An 18738-nucleotide genomic window follows, 5' to 3' on the forward strand; every position below is an offset into this window, starting at 1 on the left:
TCCCATGTTCCTAACCATGCCCTGAGTTCATCTGCCTTCCCTGTTAGGCCTCTTGCATTGGAAATAAATGCAGTTTAATTTATTAGTCCTACCTTGTCCCTGCCTGCACTGACTGTTTGACTCGCTTCTGTTCTTAACTGTACCAGTCTCAGATTGATCTCTTTCCTCACTATCTCCCTGGGTTGCACCCCCCATCTTACTAGTTTAAATCCTCCCGAGCAGCTCTAGCAAATCTCCTTGCCAGTATAGTAGTCCCCTTCCAATTTAGGTGCAATCCGTCCTTCTTGTACAGGTCACTTCTACCCCAAAAGAGATTCCAATGATCCAAAAATGTGAATCCTTCCCCCATACACAGCTCCTCAGCCATGCATTCATCTGCTCTATTCTCCTATTCCTGCCCTCACTAACTCATAGCACTGGGAGTAATCCAGATATTACTACTCTCGAGGACCTCCTTTTTAAATTTCTGCCTAACTCTCTGTAATCTCCCTTCAGAATCTCAACCTTTTCCCTTCCTATGTCGTTGGTTCCAGTGTGGACAATGACCTCTTGCTGGCCCCTCTCCCCCGTGAGAACATTCTGCACCCTCTCTGAGACATCCTTGAACCTGGCACCAGGGAAGCAATGCACCATTCTGCTTTTTTACTGCTGGCCATAGAAACCTGTCTGTACCTCGAACTAGATGGAACCTGATGTACCCCTCGTTGCATTAGAGCCAGTCTCCATACCAGAAACTTGGCTATTCGTGCTACATTCCCCTGAGAATCCATCACCCCCAACATTTTCCAAAACAGTATACCTGTTTGAAATGGGTGTAGCCACATAAGACTCCTGTACTAGCTGCCTACCTCTCATACCTTTCCTGGAGTTAACCCATCTATGTGACTGTATCTGAGACTTTCCCCCCTTCCTATAACTGCCATCCATCCCATACTATTGCTGTTGCAAATTCCTCATTGCTTCTAACTGTCTCTCCAACCAATCCATTCGATCTGATAAGATTCGCAGCTAGCAGCATTTATGGCAGATATAATTCGCAGTAACCCTTAAACTCTCTTTAAACTCCCACATCTGACAAGAAGTACATATCACTCTATTAAAGGCCTTTTGCTCCTTCACAATCTACAGACCCAGAAAATAACACTGTCTTATTCCTCTACAAACTTTGCCCGTTATATTATAGTTATGGCTTATATTTTAAGTTTAATCAAGAGACCTATCTCCAAAAACATATAATCAAGAAAGAACCTACTCTACTCACTACTGCAGATTCTCTGTAGGCCACACTTAAAACAACAATTAACTTATCTGATTTTGTGCTGTGAACTTCGCCCAACAGTTCCTCCAAGATCAGTTGTGAATTTCACTGATAATTTTCCCAGGTGCACTCCGATGCCACCAAAACATTATCTGGGTCTCTGGATTAGCAGTCCAGTTGCCTCGCCCTCAAGCTCCCTTTTAAGTCTAATACAGATTCTGTGCATCCAACAACACTTGTTTAGGGGCTCACTGGGTGGGAGCTGGTTAATTCTTGTCCTGGTTAGAGTGGCTATCATAATGCCACTGAATCCCAGAGGCAGAGTGTACATATCTCTATGGTGTTAAGGAAGCTTGATTCACTTGGTAGCACTCCCATCATCTGGGCCAGAGGAGCAGGAGAAGAGGATCATTCAGCCCATGTCACGCCATTTGGTTAGAATGCCGCTGACTCCAATTACCCATCTCGATTCCTCCTATCTAACTAATACCATACCAAAGTTGAAAATCTCATTTAATATCTTTAAAATTTTGAAATCTATCGAATTCTATCAAATTGAACAAACTCAATGACTGAGCCTCTTCTAGGATAGAGGAATCCAAAGATTCACTATCTCTGAGTAAAGAAATTCTTCCTTGTCTCAGTCCCAAATGGATTCCCATTTAATCTAAGACTGTGTTCCCTGGTAGTAGAATTCCAACCTGGGGGAGCATCCTATCCCCATTCACCCTGTCATGCTTTATAAGAATTCTGCATGCTTCAATGAAATCACTCCTCATTCTTTGAAATTCAGGAGAATACAGCCTCAGTATCTCCACCATTCAATATCCCACTATTCCAGTGATTAATCTGATGAACCTCTATTGTACCCCCTCCATGGCACATACAGTAACTTATTGTTTCAAATTACCTGCTTAAAATCAGTGTTTTAATACAGCTTTATTATTTAAAGTTTGTTTGCTGTCATATTTACAGTCACAGTATTAATTTATATCCTAGCCACGGCCCTGGCTTTTTCCTTCTAGAATTACCTCCATTTCTCTTTATCCTTGCTTTCCCTTCCCCCACTTCAAAGGCTTCTCACCTGGGCTTTACTTCCCTCTGTCATTGCTGTCCCCTGTCTTGGCCTGTCTCCCTGCTGACCAGCCTCCCATCCCTGGCCTTCTGGTCTTGTTTCTTCTCACTGGCCTCCTCCCCCTGCCCTTTGTTCATGCTTTTATTTTCAGATGTGTGGTTCTCCTGGCTATTGTTCTCAACTCTCACTGAAGGGCTTCCACTAGTGACAGAAGCTGCTGCCCTGACCAACTTCTGTCACGAATGATATTCAGTCAACTAAAAAAAATTAGGCAAATGTATTTCTTTAAAATGCTATATTGTACATAGACTATACTTTATTGTATTTCTTTTATTTCAACTAGGAATGCACAGTTTTGTACACGTATAGAACAGTATTTCAACCTGTGGATTTTTTTCCTGGCAAAACTGTCCAAATGTTTCTAAGACTCACTTAAAGTCACTTTAACAAAATTGCTCACTTGGACTTAAAATTTATTTCAAACTAATAGATTAAAATGGCACAGTACAAAAGAGAAACAGCCTCCACTCTCAGCCCTCTCATTACACATTGTGAAGCTTAATTACACTATTTTCCCATCATATTGTTTCTTAAATAAATAAATCTATAAAGAATAGAATATTTTTAGGGAACCTGACAGGATAGGTGTGGAGAGGCTGTTTTTCCCTTGTGAGGAATCTTAGGGAAAGGGACCACCCATTTAAGACAGATGAGGAAGAATTTCAGAGGGTAGTGAATCTGGAATTCTTTCTCACAGAGGGCTTTGTCATTAAGTATTTTCAATGCTGAGATAATCAGATTTTTAATCAGCAAAGAAATCAAGAATACAGTGAAAAGGCAAGAAAGTAGAATTAGGGATTATCAGAGCAGCCATGATCACATTGAATGATGGAGTAGACTTATGGGCTGAATGGCCTACTACTGCTCCTAAATCTTATAGTCTTAAATTACAACATGCTCTGCATCTTTCGTCTGTTCCACAGAAGTCAGAAAATGAATGTCATTGCTGCGATAATATTTAGTAATCCCCACACCACAAATAATTAGCTGTGACTAATTTAACATAAAACCATTAGTTGCTATGATTATACTTTAATTGCAAGCTTTAATTACAGCAACTAATTAACATGCAGCCTAACAGAAGGAGCCACATTCCCTCATTATATTTAGTTCATACCTTCTTGACATGGATTGCAGGGAAAGGACTCTGTTCATCCTGAAATCTTGCTTTCTCTGTCGATTTTCTCTCAACCCTTTCCGGACTCTGCATGTTTTCCCTCTTCCTATTGCAACTTAGCAACTCAGTTTTGGTTGTCGAAAATTGACCATGCCTGAAACATTTCATGATAGGTGATGATGCCTCCTGGTCAGTACTCCCATCACTTGAAGCACAAGTCTTCAGGTTATATTCTTCTCACAACCATCTCTAGTTATTTCCCTAAGTGTTGTGGTCAGCTATCAAATCCATATCACCACCCCAACCCCAATCTTGGCCTCGCCTAGGAAGCTTTTTTCCCATTGGATTTGGAACATGGAAATTTGAGAAGTCCATTCAGCCCAACCTGACAGTCAAAGAGCTAGATGTTGGCTGATTTGTATCTTAAGTTGATCCACCTGCCTAGGCTTTTTGAAAAATTAATTCAGTGAATGCAGACGTTACTGGCAATGGCCAGCATTTATTACCCAGCCCTAATGCTCATGAGGTGGTGGTGGAGAGCTGCCTTCTGGAACTGCTGCAATCCATCTGGCTTCATATCCTTTCATACCCTCACCCTGTCAAACAACCTGTCGATCTGATGTGAAGAAGTCATGGAGTTTTTTAAAAAGTCATTCTGTTTATGATGTCTATGATCCAATGAGTTCCATTCCCCGCTCTATTGCCCCAAATCCTTTAAATTTATTTCTCTTTAGTGTACATTTAATTGCTGTTTAAAATCAATTATCATCCCCCCACACCCACCTGTCATATGTAGGTCATTCTGAATTTTTCCTAAATGTCTCTTTAAAATGCCTTGGATCTGATTTTAATGTAATACTTCTTTCTTCTAAATTCCCCAAGCGGCTGAATAAAGATTTCTCAAATAAAAGCAAAATACTTTGGATGCTCGAAATCTGAAATAAACACAAAGACCAGGCGAAACTCAGCAGATCTGGCAGCATCTTTGGAGAGAGAAACAGCTAACGTTTCGAGTCTGATTGTTCAAAAGAAAAGTCATGTCTGATGCCAGACCTGCTGACTTTCTCTAGAACTCTGTGCTTGTTTTAAAAAGTTTTTGTTTACCCATCCCGACAATTCTGTCCAAAACCCTGAAAAACCTCAATCAAAATCTCCCTCTATTTCCTTCTAGTTTAAATGTTTCTTTTTGTGGTATCTTTCATGTATGATTCATGTCATTATTTTCTCTTTACTAAATCCATTTGCAGCAAACCAGAGCACCGAAATACTCCAATGGACATCTCCCAGCTTCCATTGTCAGCCATTAAATCTTCCAAGCAACTGGAGTTGTCGGATTCGGAATCTGATTCCCGAGAACACTTAGGTAAAAATAAACTGCCTGGTGCTGACCATCATCTATAGAATGTGAATGGTTTATTAATTCCCTTTCGGAAAGGAAATCTGCTATCCTTAACTAGATCTGGCCTGTATGTGACTCCAGACCCACAACAATGTGATTGATTCTCAACTACTTCTGAGAGAAGGTGAAGGTTTAGTGCGAATGTAAAAATACAGAACTCCAGGTTAACGTTCTCATAACGGGTTCAAATCCCACCATGGCAGAAGGTACAACCTGAATATAAAAACGAAGAGTGGACATCATATGGCTTTAATGTAAAGTAATGAGTGTTTCACTATACAGTGCATTGCTGGTGAAAGTTATGTGCAGAAGTCCGATCAAGTCTCAAGTAGATCAATGCATCTACTTCCAGGCCCTGCACGTCAGAAATTATCAATTGATCTTGGAAAGTGGAATAGCAATTTTCTTTTTCTTTCATGGCATATGGGTGTTACCAGTATTTATTGCCCATCCCTAATTGCTCTTGAACTAGGTGGCCTGCTCAGCTATTGCAGAAGGCATTTAAGAGTGGAATTTAAATTCAGTTAATAAATCTGATGTTGAAAGCTAGTCTCAGTGATGGTGACCATGACAACAATTGTTGTAAAAATCCATCTGGTTCAGTCATTTCCTTTAGGGAAGGAATCTGCTATCTGTACCCTGTCTGGTCCACATGTGATTCCAGATCCACAGTCAACCACATGACTCTTAACTACTCTCTAAAAGGGTAGATGATGGAATAATGATAATCCAGAGGCCTCAAGCTCATGTTCTGGGGAAATGGGTTTGGATTGCACAATGGAAAATGGTGGAATTTGAACATAATTTTTTCTTTAAATCTAGAGATAAAAATCTAGCCTAATGCCAACTGTGTAATCATTCTCAATAGTCATAAAAATAATTTGGTTTCATCAATGCACTTTAGGAAATGAAATCTGATGTCCTTCCCTGGTCTGGCCTACATGTGATTCCAGATCCACAGCGATGTGGTTAACTTTTAATTGCCCTCTAAAGTGGTTGAGCAAGACACTTGATTCAGGGGCGACTAAGAGTGTGCAATAAATGTCGACCCAGCCAGCAATGCCATATCACATCAGCAAATTTTTAAAAACGGCAGTACATCGACCGTGTGCTTTTTAAAATTCTTTCGTGGGATATGGGTGTCAATGGCAAGCCCAGTATTTGTTGCCCATCCCTAACTGCCCTTGAACTGAGTGACTTGTTCAGGCCATTTCAGAAACTGGATAAGTTAGCCACATTGTTATGGGTCTGGAGTCACATATAGGCCAGCCCAGGTAAGGACATAGAAAATAGGTCAGTTGCATCCACTATCGCACTATAGAATTGGTGATCTTTGCATTGCTAGTCAAGAGCTTAAGTAGGGACCTTCAGCAGAGAGAATGAAAATAAAAGGTGAATTAATAATAAGAAAACAAAATATTCCACATGCTGGAGATCTGAAATGAAACCAAAAAGTGCCTTAGATCGTCTACCCAGTATCCTTTAGAGGTTCTCTACTCCCTGGTCATCAGGAATATCCTTCCTGTTTTTACCCCTGCCTAGACTTGTTAGAATTTTACAGGTTTCCATGAGATTGCCCCCCAGTCTTCCACACTCCATTGAATATTAGTCCTCATTGGCAGATTTCCTTCCCTGAAGGACGTCAGTTTCTTGGCACCACAGTAATGCTGCTCACATGTTGATCTCTCTCCTTGATTTCTTCTGTTTCACTGTAGAAAGGGACAATCCAAAAGACACTGGTAAGCGAAGCAATTATGAGAAGTTGGCAGCACCTCGCTCAGAAGGCTGGAAACGATCAGTGAGCCAATCAGAGGAAGAGTTGACTTCAGCCAAGGACGACAGTGACTCCAGCCTGCCAGATGACTCGGACAGTGAGGGGCCGAGCACCGGGCGGAGGAGCTTTGTCCTGTCCAAGGTCAAGCGCATGAAGGTCGAGGGGGATGGCGAGGTGCGGCCGGTGGTGCGCGAGCCCCGGAGCTCCCTCCCCAGTGGCGGTGATGGGGACACTGATAGCTCGGAGGATGAGAGCAGCGGCCTGGCCAGCAAGCCCCAGTACCTAAAGAGGAAGAGGAGGCCTCGCGAGAGCTCGGCCGCGAGGGCCAAGTCATCAGACTCACCGAGCCCTGGTGCCTCCAACTTTGGCAGTGGAGGTGGCGGAGGTCGGGCCCCGTCCAAACCCGCACCCGATCGCATCTCTCCCCTCAAGATCAAAACTGAAGCCATTCAGCCCGTCAACTTCGACAACAACAGCGCCATCTGGAACTTTCCGCCCAACCGTGAAGTCATGAGGAGCGAGCTGCCTTACCGCTTGGCGACCTCTGAGCACTTTCACCCGGTGCCAGCTCTTCACGTGGCTATCCCGGATTCCGTGCTGACACCCCCAGGGGGCGCTGATGCCAGTGGTGGGCAGAAGACTCCATTTAGCAGCCCCGCCACGCCGCCCCCTGCAGCCCGGTCTGTCCTGGCAGCAGGAACAGGGACAGGGGGGTCATCGGACGCCCTGTCGCCTCCACTGTCAGGCTCCCCCCGGGAGGACAAGGCCCAGGCAGCGGCCTACGCACGTGAGCTTGAGATGGTGCACCAGCGGCGGCTGCACGCGGTGCTGCCGTTGGTGACCCCTCATCCTGTGAGTGGAGCCAGCCCTTCCCCTTCCCCCTCCTCCTCCGTCGTCGTCGGTGGTAGCAGCAGCGGCCCCCCGCCTCAGGGCCTCTACACCACCAGCACCATCCGCTATGCGCCAGCCGACGTCGCCTTGGCCATGCAGGGCAACCTGCTGCCGGCTGCCGCTGCCATCAACTTTGTGGACCTCAATGCCTCTGCCTTTGGCAGCGGTGGTGGCAGTGCCGCTGACTCGAAAGCCCAAGTGGAGATGATCTACCATCACGTCCAGCGGCTCAATATGGCGGGGCCCTTCGCCAGCCCCGTCGGCGCAGCTGGCTTGACCCAGGTGCCAGCGGGAAGTGTCTTCACGACGGCTGAGGCCCTGCTCTCCACGCTTCCCTTCCCCATGAACACGGGCAGTATCCATGCCCCCCAGACTCTGGAACGCAAGGAAGATTGACCTCTTTTGACTCTGCACCCTTGGGCGGCTTCTCTTGAGTGTGAGAAAGGGACAATCTCCTACATCCTTGAAAAAAACTAGGCTCAAAGTTGACCCCCACCGGCCCTCCATTTTTTATTTGTTTTGCTCTGGAGACAATTGATCTTGGTTCTTTTTTTTCCCAATTATTTTAACTTTCTTTTTAACCAATCTCTTCAAATCCCATTGAGCAAAAGCACTTATTTTTCTTTTGGCTCTTGGAAGGAGAGTCCAATCGAAGATGGACAGAAGTCCAAGGCATCGCCGCTGACCAGACAGAGCGCCAATGGGTGCCATCACTTCCATGACCCCATGACCCCAAGGAAGTTGGTGGGGGGGGAAATCCTGTTGGATGGAGGGTGGGATGGGGCAGGTGTGTCTCAGTCTGGGCCGTAAAGCTCTGACTTTGCCATCCCCCTCCTCTCTGCGCCACTTGAGCACAAAGCTGACAGTCACAGGGAGAGCAAGAGAGTGACCAAGCAAAACTTGTAGCAAACGTTTTGGGCCTGTGTCCTCAGACCTTGCCCGCTCGTCATCCACCTTGGGCCTGTGGCCTGAGCCTCGTCTAGTCATTGTCCATTTGGCCCTGCTGTGTGTATACTGTACAGTCAGTCGGTAAAGATTGTAAAAAGGGAAATTGAAATGAAATGTCTCTCCCTGGGACGGATGGGAGGATTGCAAATAAGGCTTGACCCAGTGGTGTGAAAATGGCTATTATGGTGTCTTGTTGTAATTGGTATTTGAGACGTTTTTGGGACAGACCGGTACCTTTTTTGGGAAATGTGCACTGTCTTTAACACCGGTTCATGATTCCAGCCTATCCCTCACCAGTCGGTATCAATCCTTGGGAGGGAAATGGGCTGGGGTAGGTGAGGGTTAGGCAACTGAGGAGTTAGGTGTAAAGGTTTGGATGTGGGGAGAAAAGGAGTCACTTAAACACTTATAGTGGAGGCTTTTCATGTTAAACCATTGTGGGTGTGCATCATGACCCGGACATTGATGGCTTATCTCATGTCTACATCTCTCCCCATCAGTGCCACAAATTTCAGAAGACATCCTTTTCTCCCAGCAGACAGAAGGTGATGCAGGGGATTTAACTGGTGTTTTTCCCTCCCTTTAATCATTTTGAGGTAACAGTACTGGTGAAGATTGGCATACCCTTCAAGTGGCAATGCCACGATCGATCCATGTCATCTGTTATTGACTCACGCAGAGGGAAGGTGAGCAATCCAGGTTTCGCCATACACTCAATTGCCAGTCTGGGGTTGTTACTTAGGACCCTTGGTTGGGGGAGGAGCAGGTGTGTAGGGCAGACAGGATGGAGTCACACATTAAGCGCTGGCACTTGGGCGTCAAGCACATTTGTGAGTTTCTAGTTTTAGTAAAGATTTAAAAGTGAAGGAGGGGATTAAGGATCACCGTAATGACGTGAAATTGACATTGGGGATTAACCCTGAGGTTGGTTTGTCAGAATCTTGGGCAAAAAGACCAAGAGGGCATTTGGAACAAGTTTGGACTCGTGATAAAGTTGTTCTTACCAATCAGTTGCTCATTCCATGCTGGAAAGAAACACATGAGAGAGGGATTAAGAGAGAGTTGGCCGTGGAAGGGGAAAGGAGCGAGACTGAGAGGGCAACAGCAACAGTCAAACAACATTGAACATTCTTTTTCAAAAATTGAAACCTTCTGGTTCGCTAACTTCACCCTGACCTCTTGCTCATATACTCATCTCCCTCTCCCTTACTCAGCTGTGATGAAGGACAGTATGTGAATTGGAAACCGGTCTTTCATCAGGTAATGACAAGTTGTGATGAGTGTAGTAGCTCTTCCAGAATTGGGGTCAAGGTATATGGTTGAGGTATTTTAATGGAAACTTTACTGTGTCTCTAACCCTGCGCAATACCTATCCTGGGAGTGTTTTATGGGGACAATGTAGATGAACTCTGTATCCAACTCATAATCAGAAGAAATTCCCACTGGGTGTAAAAGTTGTGATTCTATTGATTTTCTATCGAAAACCTCCAAATTTAACAAGCCACAGAAGACCCCAGATTGTCAACAGTGAGAAAAGCAGGAATAGTGCCTGCAATGTGATCTTTTCGTTTTGTGCAGAATCACAGTGTGTGATCTCTCCAACCCTTAACTTTTACCCAAATTTTTCCCTTGAAACATTTAAGTGAGATTTGCTCCATACCCCTGTTAGCTTCCTTTGGAAATAAGACCAGGTGGCATGATCATTGTGTGTTGTTTGAATGGTGGTTGCAATTGCCAATTGCAGTGCCCATACTTAATGCCCGATCAAAGATTGGCCAAGTCAATGCAAGTTTGAGATTGAATGTGGTAAATCTGAGCCAGTATAATATTGATCAGTACAATTTCCCCATCCCCAAAGCCATTTGCAGCGAGAAAGGATGGGGAAGGGTGCACCCTTGATTTTGGTACAAGCTGAAGTCCTCGGAATGGTAAGACTGTTCTTGAGGTTTATGTTTTGTGAGACAAAACAGAAATTGCTTATTGCCTTTCCAAAGAAAACAGACACATTAAAAGGACATACATTTACTTAGCACCTTTCACAATCCGAGGATACCCAAAAGCACTTTACAATCAATGAAGTACTTCTGAAGTACAGTCACTATTGTAATGTAAGAAGCTTGCGCATAGCAAGCTTCCACAGGTTAGTTTTAATGATGTTGGTTGAAGGATAAATATTGGTCTATGGCTCTCTTTCCTTCAATGTGAGATTGGATCACATGATCGTTTACCTGAGAAAGGCCCTGTTTTAAGATGTCACATGAAAGATGGCACCTCCGACATTGCAGCATTCCCTCACTACTGGAACTGGGTTAGATTATGTGCTTGATTCCTTGGAATGGGATTTGAACTTACAACCTTTGGATTCTAAGGTAAGGTAAGGGACCGAAATGCTGAGGCACTGCTGATACTCAGAATTGCTGCAATGCAACCACATCTTATGAAGCCACAGTTTATGGTGGAAAGATGTGTGTTGTTTGACTGTTTATTGCGTTCAGTAGGAATTAGTCTTTCTTAACATTATTTCACAAGTTGTCGTTCATTGGTCTGAGGCATCTTGTAACAGCAAAGATGAACACTCAGGTATGGATTAATTTTGGCAGAGGTAGGGCAGGGCAGAGTAGGGTTGAGAAATATTAATTAGTTAATTAAGCTTGAAAGAATGAGGGGGTTGTGATTGTTTCATTCCCCCCCCCAAAGAAATTGCACAACGTATACCTAACACCTGCCTGCCTGACCATTATAATAGGTCAGCCCAAATGCCAAACATTAGCACTAAACTACTTGCAGAGGGCTGCAACTTCACCCATGAGCAAAGACACAGGATTACATGATCAGTACAGAGACCATTCAGCCCATAATGTCCAAGCTGTGTTGCTATAGAGCCTCCTGCTGTTCCTACTTTCCCATTGTATCCCCACAGCTCTGCAAGCTCAAGTGCAGATCCCAATTTCAAATCATTTATCAGATCTGCTTCCATCACCATCACAGTAGGCAGCAAGTTGCAGGTAATGTCCACCCTCTGTATCAAACAGTTCTTCCTCAAATCCCCTCTGCATTGCTTGGCCAAGATTTTAAATTTGTGTCTCATTTATCCTGGTATCATCAGAGAATGAGGAACATTACCCAGTCTAAACCTGTCAGAACTTTTTGCAGCAATGTCAAATCTCCCCTCAATGTCTTGTGCTCCAAGGGCAATAAGCTCATCTAAGAATGATAAGGCCATTTGACCCATGCCGACTCTGTAAGAACTGCTCAGCTGGTCCCACTACCCTGTATTTTTCCTGTAGCCCTGCAATTTTGGACCCCTCTTCATGTGGTTTGCCCAATTTCCCTTTGAAAGCCATGAACAGTTTTACACAAAACAATGGAAAGTCCTTCTCATCCAAGGGGAGTAAAATTAGATACTTTAACAGTTCAGGAATTAAGAATTTTTGCACCCAGTTTCAGTTTTGGTGGAAATTAGCAACCAATTATGATTATTGCTGAGAAGTGAGACATGTTACCACACCACTCAACAGGATAAATGCAAGAATGCCAAACTTTAGACAATCACAACAGTTTACATTACAGAAGAGTGTTGATTGATTAGCAAGTTGACTCTGACCAAGGATTGACATGGAGAAAGCAATGATGAATGATAAATTTCCCCACATTTCCTGGTAATTCCAAAAAAAAGGCACAAGAAAGGAACATGTTCCTATTATTTTCAGAGAACAAATTCTTATTTTTTCTTCATCATTGTGTTTACTTGAAATTTGACATTCTTGCATTTGTCCTAAAGAGTGCAAGATGAAAAGCTTTGGCAGTACGGATTGGTCTTCTCAAGAGATATTTAAACGCTTATGTACTTAATCTAAGAAAGTGTGATTCACATTTAGAGATTAAAGTCATCCCCTTAATCGGGCAGCTTTTACAACTGTATTTTAAAATGTTCAGTATCTACTTTGCACCAGCAGATGGTGGTTAACTGCAGAATTTATTTCTTGCTATAACATGGATTTAGCCCTTAGACTGCCATAGGGTCCATGAAGTGTCCAGCCACCAGAGGTCAGTTTGTTTTTAGTAGCTAGAAAACTGCCATTGTAAAGCTATTCAGTGTCAGTTTTGTTTACTTAGGTGATTCTGTATATTTCTTGCTGTGGTGGACTGATCCTCTGATCATTCCTCTGCACCCTGCAATCTCGTGCTTTCCACACTAGCTGCTTCCAGTTTCGAACTCAAGGAACCCAGTTTCTTGGCAAAAAAGAATACAAGGTGGTTTCCCTTTGACTCCCTTATATGCTAAGAGGTAAAATAAGACCTTTTTCCAAAAGAATCCTTCACTTATAGGTAGCTCTCATCCCTCAAGGTGTCCACAGACATGTCATGCTATAGAAGAGGCCATTCAGCCTATCATGTCTCCACCCAGTTATCCAATCAGTATTATGATTTAGTGTGAATCTCCTATTTTTTCTCATACTCTTGTACATTGTTTCTATTCAAATATATATTAATATATAATACATTATTAATATATATGAATAATTTAAATGTTTTTGCCATCACTGCTGGAAATCCGTTGATCCTGCCATTGCCTGTGGCTCGTAACCTTGAAAATCCTCACATGGGGGTGACCACCGTTAACATCTCTAATGAGCCTCAACTGAATATAATTTTTACTTAAATGATCTTTTATATTAATTTTCTTTTTTGCTCTGTGTTTTTTGCTGATAGCATTTTTGTTGAGTGTCTTGTTTCAATTTTGGTTTTATTTTCAACTGTTGGGATCTGTTGCAAGTATTGATTCCAGTGGACCTCCATGTACATGCAGTTTACGGTTTAATTATAACCAGAGAGAGTTCCTGGTTGCTTCTCCAGATTTAAGGCACCTGTTGTACAGACCAACTTGCATTTATATAGCACCATTCACGACCCAGGATGTTCCAAAGCATTTCTCACTCTGTAAGGCACAGCAATCAGAAATACAGCAGGTTACTTGTGTACAGCAAGATTCCAGAAGCAGCAATCAGCTAATAAGCAGGTGCCTTCTATTGGCAAAGAATAATTAATTACATCAGACCACTTTTCTTCAAGCTGCAGAATCTTTTATCATTAGCCTGAGTGGTTTAGTGTGTCATCTGAAAGATGATATCTCGAGGAATGCAGCAGTCCCTCAGTACTGCACTCAAGTATCACCCCAGGTTAAGTGGAGGAATGGGAGTTGAGCTCAAGAGCACTGCTCACTGAGACACGGTAGCTTTGTAATTATCAACTGGTGGACTGTGGCCTGGCCTGGTCTTTGACTTATGGATCCATCAAGACATTTAAATCTGATCTCCATTGCCAAAGCTCAAACCATACCCCTCACCCAAGGCAAACATACTGTCTCAAATCAGTTTATGAATTTCAATCAAGATTAAACCTATCTTAATTGATTCTTCTCTGTATTCAAATATGTTTAGCTGAAATACTTGTGCCTGATTTTGAAATTGACCTGTGTTATTTGTGGGTGTGATAGAATAGTGACAATGTTACTGAATTAGTTTTCCAGTCTGAACACTTTAAAATTTCACAGTTTTTAAATTAAGTTTTATGACCTGGAATTATCAATGGGCATAAAAACTAGGAGCAGGAGTAGACCATTCTGTCCTTCAAATCTGTTCTGCCATTCAATCCAATCATGGCTTCAACTCCAGTTTCCATATTGCTCCCAATTATCCTTGGATTCTCTGAGAGACCAAAAATCAGTCTGTCCCATATTTAAGCAAGGAAATCTGCTTTTCCTTACCCAGTCTGACCTCTGTGTGACTCCAGAGCCACGCAACTAGGTCGAATCAAGGGCTAACGAGGAATGGTAAATGAATGCAGTCTTGTCACATCCTGCAAATAACCATTAATATGGAGGCAGGGACCTCAATGTGATTCAAATTTTGCTCCAAAAGTTAATTCCACTCCATTCTTTTAAAGTGAAGTTCATGATTACAATGGATATGCATTACTATTCATCACTTGGTAGTTTTAAGAGTTAAAGGATAATCTAGTTATTGTTTGTAAATTCATAATAAAGGGATTCCTCTCCCATGTATCCTAGTTAGCAGAATCCTGATGGATATCTCTCTCTTAGACTGAGGCGGTACTCTATCAATCCTGTCAACCTGTTTTGCATCACATTGGGCAGATCATTGCTCCAAAACCCTAGGCTCGTGGTCTGGGAACATGGGTTCAAATCCCCCCATAATAGATGGTGACATTTGAATTAAATTAAATCTGGAATTAATAAAAGCCAGCCTAATGGAAACCATGTAACTGTTGCCAATCATCTGAAAAACTAATCTGGTTGACTATTCTCCTTTGGGAAGGAAATCTATTGTCCTTCAGGTGGTCCGGCCAACATGTGACTCCTCATGTGATGAATTCTTAATTGCAGGATGGGCAATATATTAGCCCAGCCAGCAACATGCACATTTCATTTATGATAAAACATTCAGTTGCTAAGGATCTAACCTATGGAATTAGTTCCCAGAGTCCCTGCCTGCCAATACTTTCTTGAAGATGTCACTTAAAACCTACCTCTTTTGCTCAGTCACCTCATCATATGACTCAATGTCAAACTAATCAATAATCTTGTAGAACACCACTGCTTTCTTTCACTATGTTCTATATAAACGCAAGTTGTTGTTTCAGCTGCAACTGTTTTGTAAATCATTCTCCTACCTTCATCTCTACATGCATTCTGTCAAAGAGGTGGGGGGTTGCTCAGGTCAGGGAAAATTGGCACATCAGTAGTGGAGTGCTCTCTCTTTGCAGATAAGGTCCTACATGAGGTCACTAGGATTGCTTCCAGGCTAGCTGAGATCGCCTATGCTTTGCAACACCCCTGACCCTCCCCTGAAGCCATCATCACCACAAGATCCCATCATCTGCCCAACTGTGGAGCTGAGATTCACCCCACCCTCTATCTCACTAGCCTCCTCCAGGATTTTTTGGACAATCTTTGGATGCCACTGTGAGCACAAGCCAAGGAAAAATTCCTGAACGGGGTAGGGAAAGAGACTTTTTTAGTAAAATACTTTATTTTTAACTTTTGTATGTTGAGAAATAATGTTGGACTTAGATAAGAATAATTCAGTTGGAGAATGTAGTCTGTTCACCTTATGGGTACGGGGTAGCTTCCCCTGCAAGGATGGACACGGCGAGAGGTCAGTGGCATGGGATGGAGGAATTCAGGTGATGTAACCTCCAGGAATGCATCCAATCAGGACTGATTCCTTAGGCCTTATGAACTATAAACTGGAAGTCCTGGACAGACTCAGCAGATCTGGTAGCATCTGTGGAGAGAGAAACAGATGACATTTCGAGTTTGACTTTTTTAGAACTGGAAGAACCTGGCAAGTAGCAGGTTTTGTACTGTTTACAGGGAAGGAGGAGTGAGTGGAATAGCTAGGGATTGTTATTTCACTGGAGCAGGTGTATCTCTATTCATGAAAGCTACAGAGACTGAACTCATTTTCAAACATAGAGCAGTCAAAGCACAGAAGGAGGCCATTTGGCTCATCGTGACTTGGCCAGCTCTCTGCGAGCGCACTTCCTCTAATTCTGCTCACCTGCCTTTTCTCTGTAGTTTTACAAACTTGCAATCTTCAGTTTAATTCTGTTTTAAAGACCACAATTATTCTTGCCATTTCATGATACTTGTTTATCCCAACTTTCATTTTTCACCTTTGATCTGTCACTTGGAACCAGCTACATTTAACCATAGATCCACTATAGAGGAGCTCATGAAGGCTTTCAAGATGTTGCATTTTCAGTGGGTGATTTTGTTTCAAGTTGTGATCATAAGTGTATTTTTCATGATAGGACAGATTTTTACTTGCTGCATTCTTGTAACGCCGGGCAATTTAACACTGTATCCCAAGGAGACTGGTGGGTAGGGAGACGGTTGTGGAGGAGCAAAGGGGAGAGTTTCAAAGTAAAGATTTAGCTTGGTTCAATGTCTCTATTTCCCAAGATCTCAAACATCTGACACAATAAGGAAACAAGGAAGGATGAGCATTTCTTATTGTGAACTGAAAATATCCCAATTGTTTCTGATGACGGACTTTTGGAATTGTAGTCACTGTTAGAATATAGAAAACATGGCAGATCCGACAGAGCACAGGTATTTCCCATAAATACCATCAGGCGATCATCAGATATTCTGTTTTCCTGATAGTGTAGAGAGTCTAATGATGACCATGGATCCACTATCAATTATTGGGAAAACCCATCTGGTTCACTAACACCCTTTAGGGAGGAAAATCTACCATCTTTGCCTGATTTGCCCTACATTTGACTCCAGACCCACAGCAATGTAGTTGACTCTTAGCTGTCCTTTGGGCAATTAAGGATGGATAATAAATGCTGGCTCAGCCAGAGATGCCCATGACCAATAAGCAAATTTTAAAAATGACTAAAAGCACCAGGAGAGCTGCTCTTATTCAAAATACTGCCACAAGCTCTTTTAGGTCTCCTGAAGGGTCAGGTGGTGGAGATAAGCTACCTTTTCAACCCTCCAGCTTATAAAACCAAAACAGGACAAACTAGCAAATGCAGTTAGTGAGGTTCCATTGGCAGAGTTGGTGTGGGGGTGCAGGAAAATGGAAATGCAGCCTTTGAGCAGACCTTCCATTGAAAGCACCATGAAATGAAGTATTTCTGGTGCACCCCACAACAGCTTGTTATATGGACACAGCTGTGTCTTATTTAGTGGAACAAATGGTGTGTGATTCAAACAAGACTCTAATCGGCAGCTTTTCATTTGGGATTGTGGGGGGAGGGATGCAGTTGTTCCCCTTTGGCTAGACAAAAGGTGAACAGCCTTTCTCTGCTCCTGCCCACGGGCAATTTCATGATGTAAACTGACTCAGGTGGTGGGGAGATTGTGTGCCCAGCTTTGACTGTCTTCAGTTAGTCCAGAGCTACCCACGATCTGAATATGGACTGATTACGGGGCAGTTCGGTTTGTTGAAGGCAGGATGTGGAGCTGTATCCCAATCAGAACCCAGATTGTCAGGAGGTTTAGGCCATTCAGCCTCTTAAGACGAACAATGATGGAGAAACTCAGCAGGTCTGGCAGCATCTGTAGAGAGAGAAACAGATTTGAAGTGACTTCTTCAGAATTCTTGAGGATGTTCCATTAGATCCCAGATGTTCTGTCTTAACTCCTGCATACTCTGCTTGGTTGTGTATTAGTTAATGCCTTTACCTAATAGAAATTTGAGATGTTGATGTGAAAAGCTCCCTGTATGATTCATACTGGTATGTATATCTCACCCATACAAAACCAGAGTTGTGGGGAGTGTAGTGTACATATTGTATTTTACAGTAAATTTACACTAATTGCATATTTAAGGACCAGTGTGACAATGGAACCTCCAAATGTAATTCTATCACCATAAGCCGATAGCAGTGGTGCATCTTTTGGGAGAAATGAAAAAGGGAAAGTCTGTCTGAAAACGTTTCTGTGAGTGAGATGGAGAGACTGGAAAGCTGGCCTGCCTGTTTAATCCACACCGACTGGCTCATTGTTGCTTCTCACTGTACTTTGTTCGTAAAACGTAAACTGTTTCTAAAGCACTTGTCAACTGTGCGGGTTCCAACGCACTTCATTGCCCCCCTCCCCCAACCACTGTGTAAACTGTATAAATGTTAAACATTCGATGTTGCCAGTCTGATCTGTGAGGACAGATTGGCATTAAACTGGGAAAAAAAAAGACAAAAAAAAACTTGATTTGATCAAGGTTCAAAAACAAAAAATACAAACTAACAACACTCCTCTGTCTGCTGACTCCTCATTTAATATCAGTTACGTTGCATTTTCCACAGCACTTTAAGCAGAAAGTGAAAGCAGTAATTTAATCAGCAAAGAACAGAAACACTGTAGCTTGGTGACATGCTGATGACTTGCATTGCTGTAGTACCTTTCACCTTCCCCCATCCCTCAGAACATTCCCAATGTGTTTTACAGCTGACAAAGTAAGTATCAAAGGTGAGTCATGGCTGCGATATACCAATCCATGCACAGCAAGATCCCACAAAATGAGATCTACAGTCAGATAATCAGTCACAGCAATGCTGGGAACAAGCATACAACTTGATAAAAGCAAATTACTGCAGATGTTAGAATCTGAAACCAAAAGAGAAAATGCTGGAAAATCTCAGCAGGTCTGGCAGCATCTGTAAGGAGAGAAAAGAGCTG

The 18738-nt window shown here is 42.9% G+C and overlaps 1 protein-coding gene across 5 annotated transcripts in view; it reads left to right on the plus strand.

Annotated features, from left to right (window-relative positions):
* LOC122542817 (neuronal PAS domain-containing protein 3-like) overlaps positions 1-12990 on the plus strand; it is a 433604-nt gene extending 420614 nt beyond the window's left edge. For all 5 annotated transcript variants that reach the window (XM_043680887.1, XM_043680884.1, XM_043680886.1 and 2 more), the window contains 2 exons: positions 4758-4873; positions 6625-12990. In XM_043680887.1, the coding sequence (XP_043536822.1) occupies positions 4758-4873; positions 6625-7970 (1462 nt within the window). In that variant the 3' untranslated portion in view covers positions 7971-12990. The remainder of the gene's footprint in view (positions 1-4757; positions 4874-6624) is intronic.
* The last annotated feature ends 5748 nt before the right edge of the window (positions 12991-18738 follow it).

The sequence above is a fragment of the Chiloscyllium plagiosum genome, chromosome 41 (genome assembly GCF_004010195.1).
Source record: "Chiloscyllium plagiosum isolate BGI_BamShark_2017 chromosome 41, ASM401019v2, whole genome shotgun sequence".
Classification (NCBI taxonomy): domain Eukaryota; kingdom Metazoa; phylum Chordata; class Chondrichthyes; order Orectolobiformes; family Hemiscylliidae; genus Chiloscyllium; species Chiloscyllium plagiosum.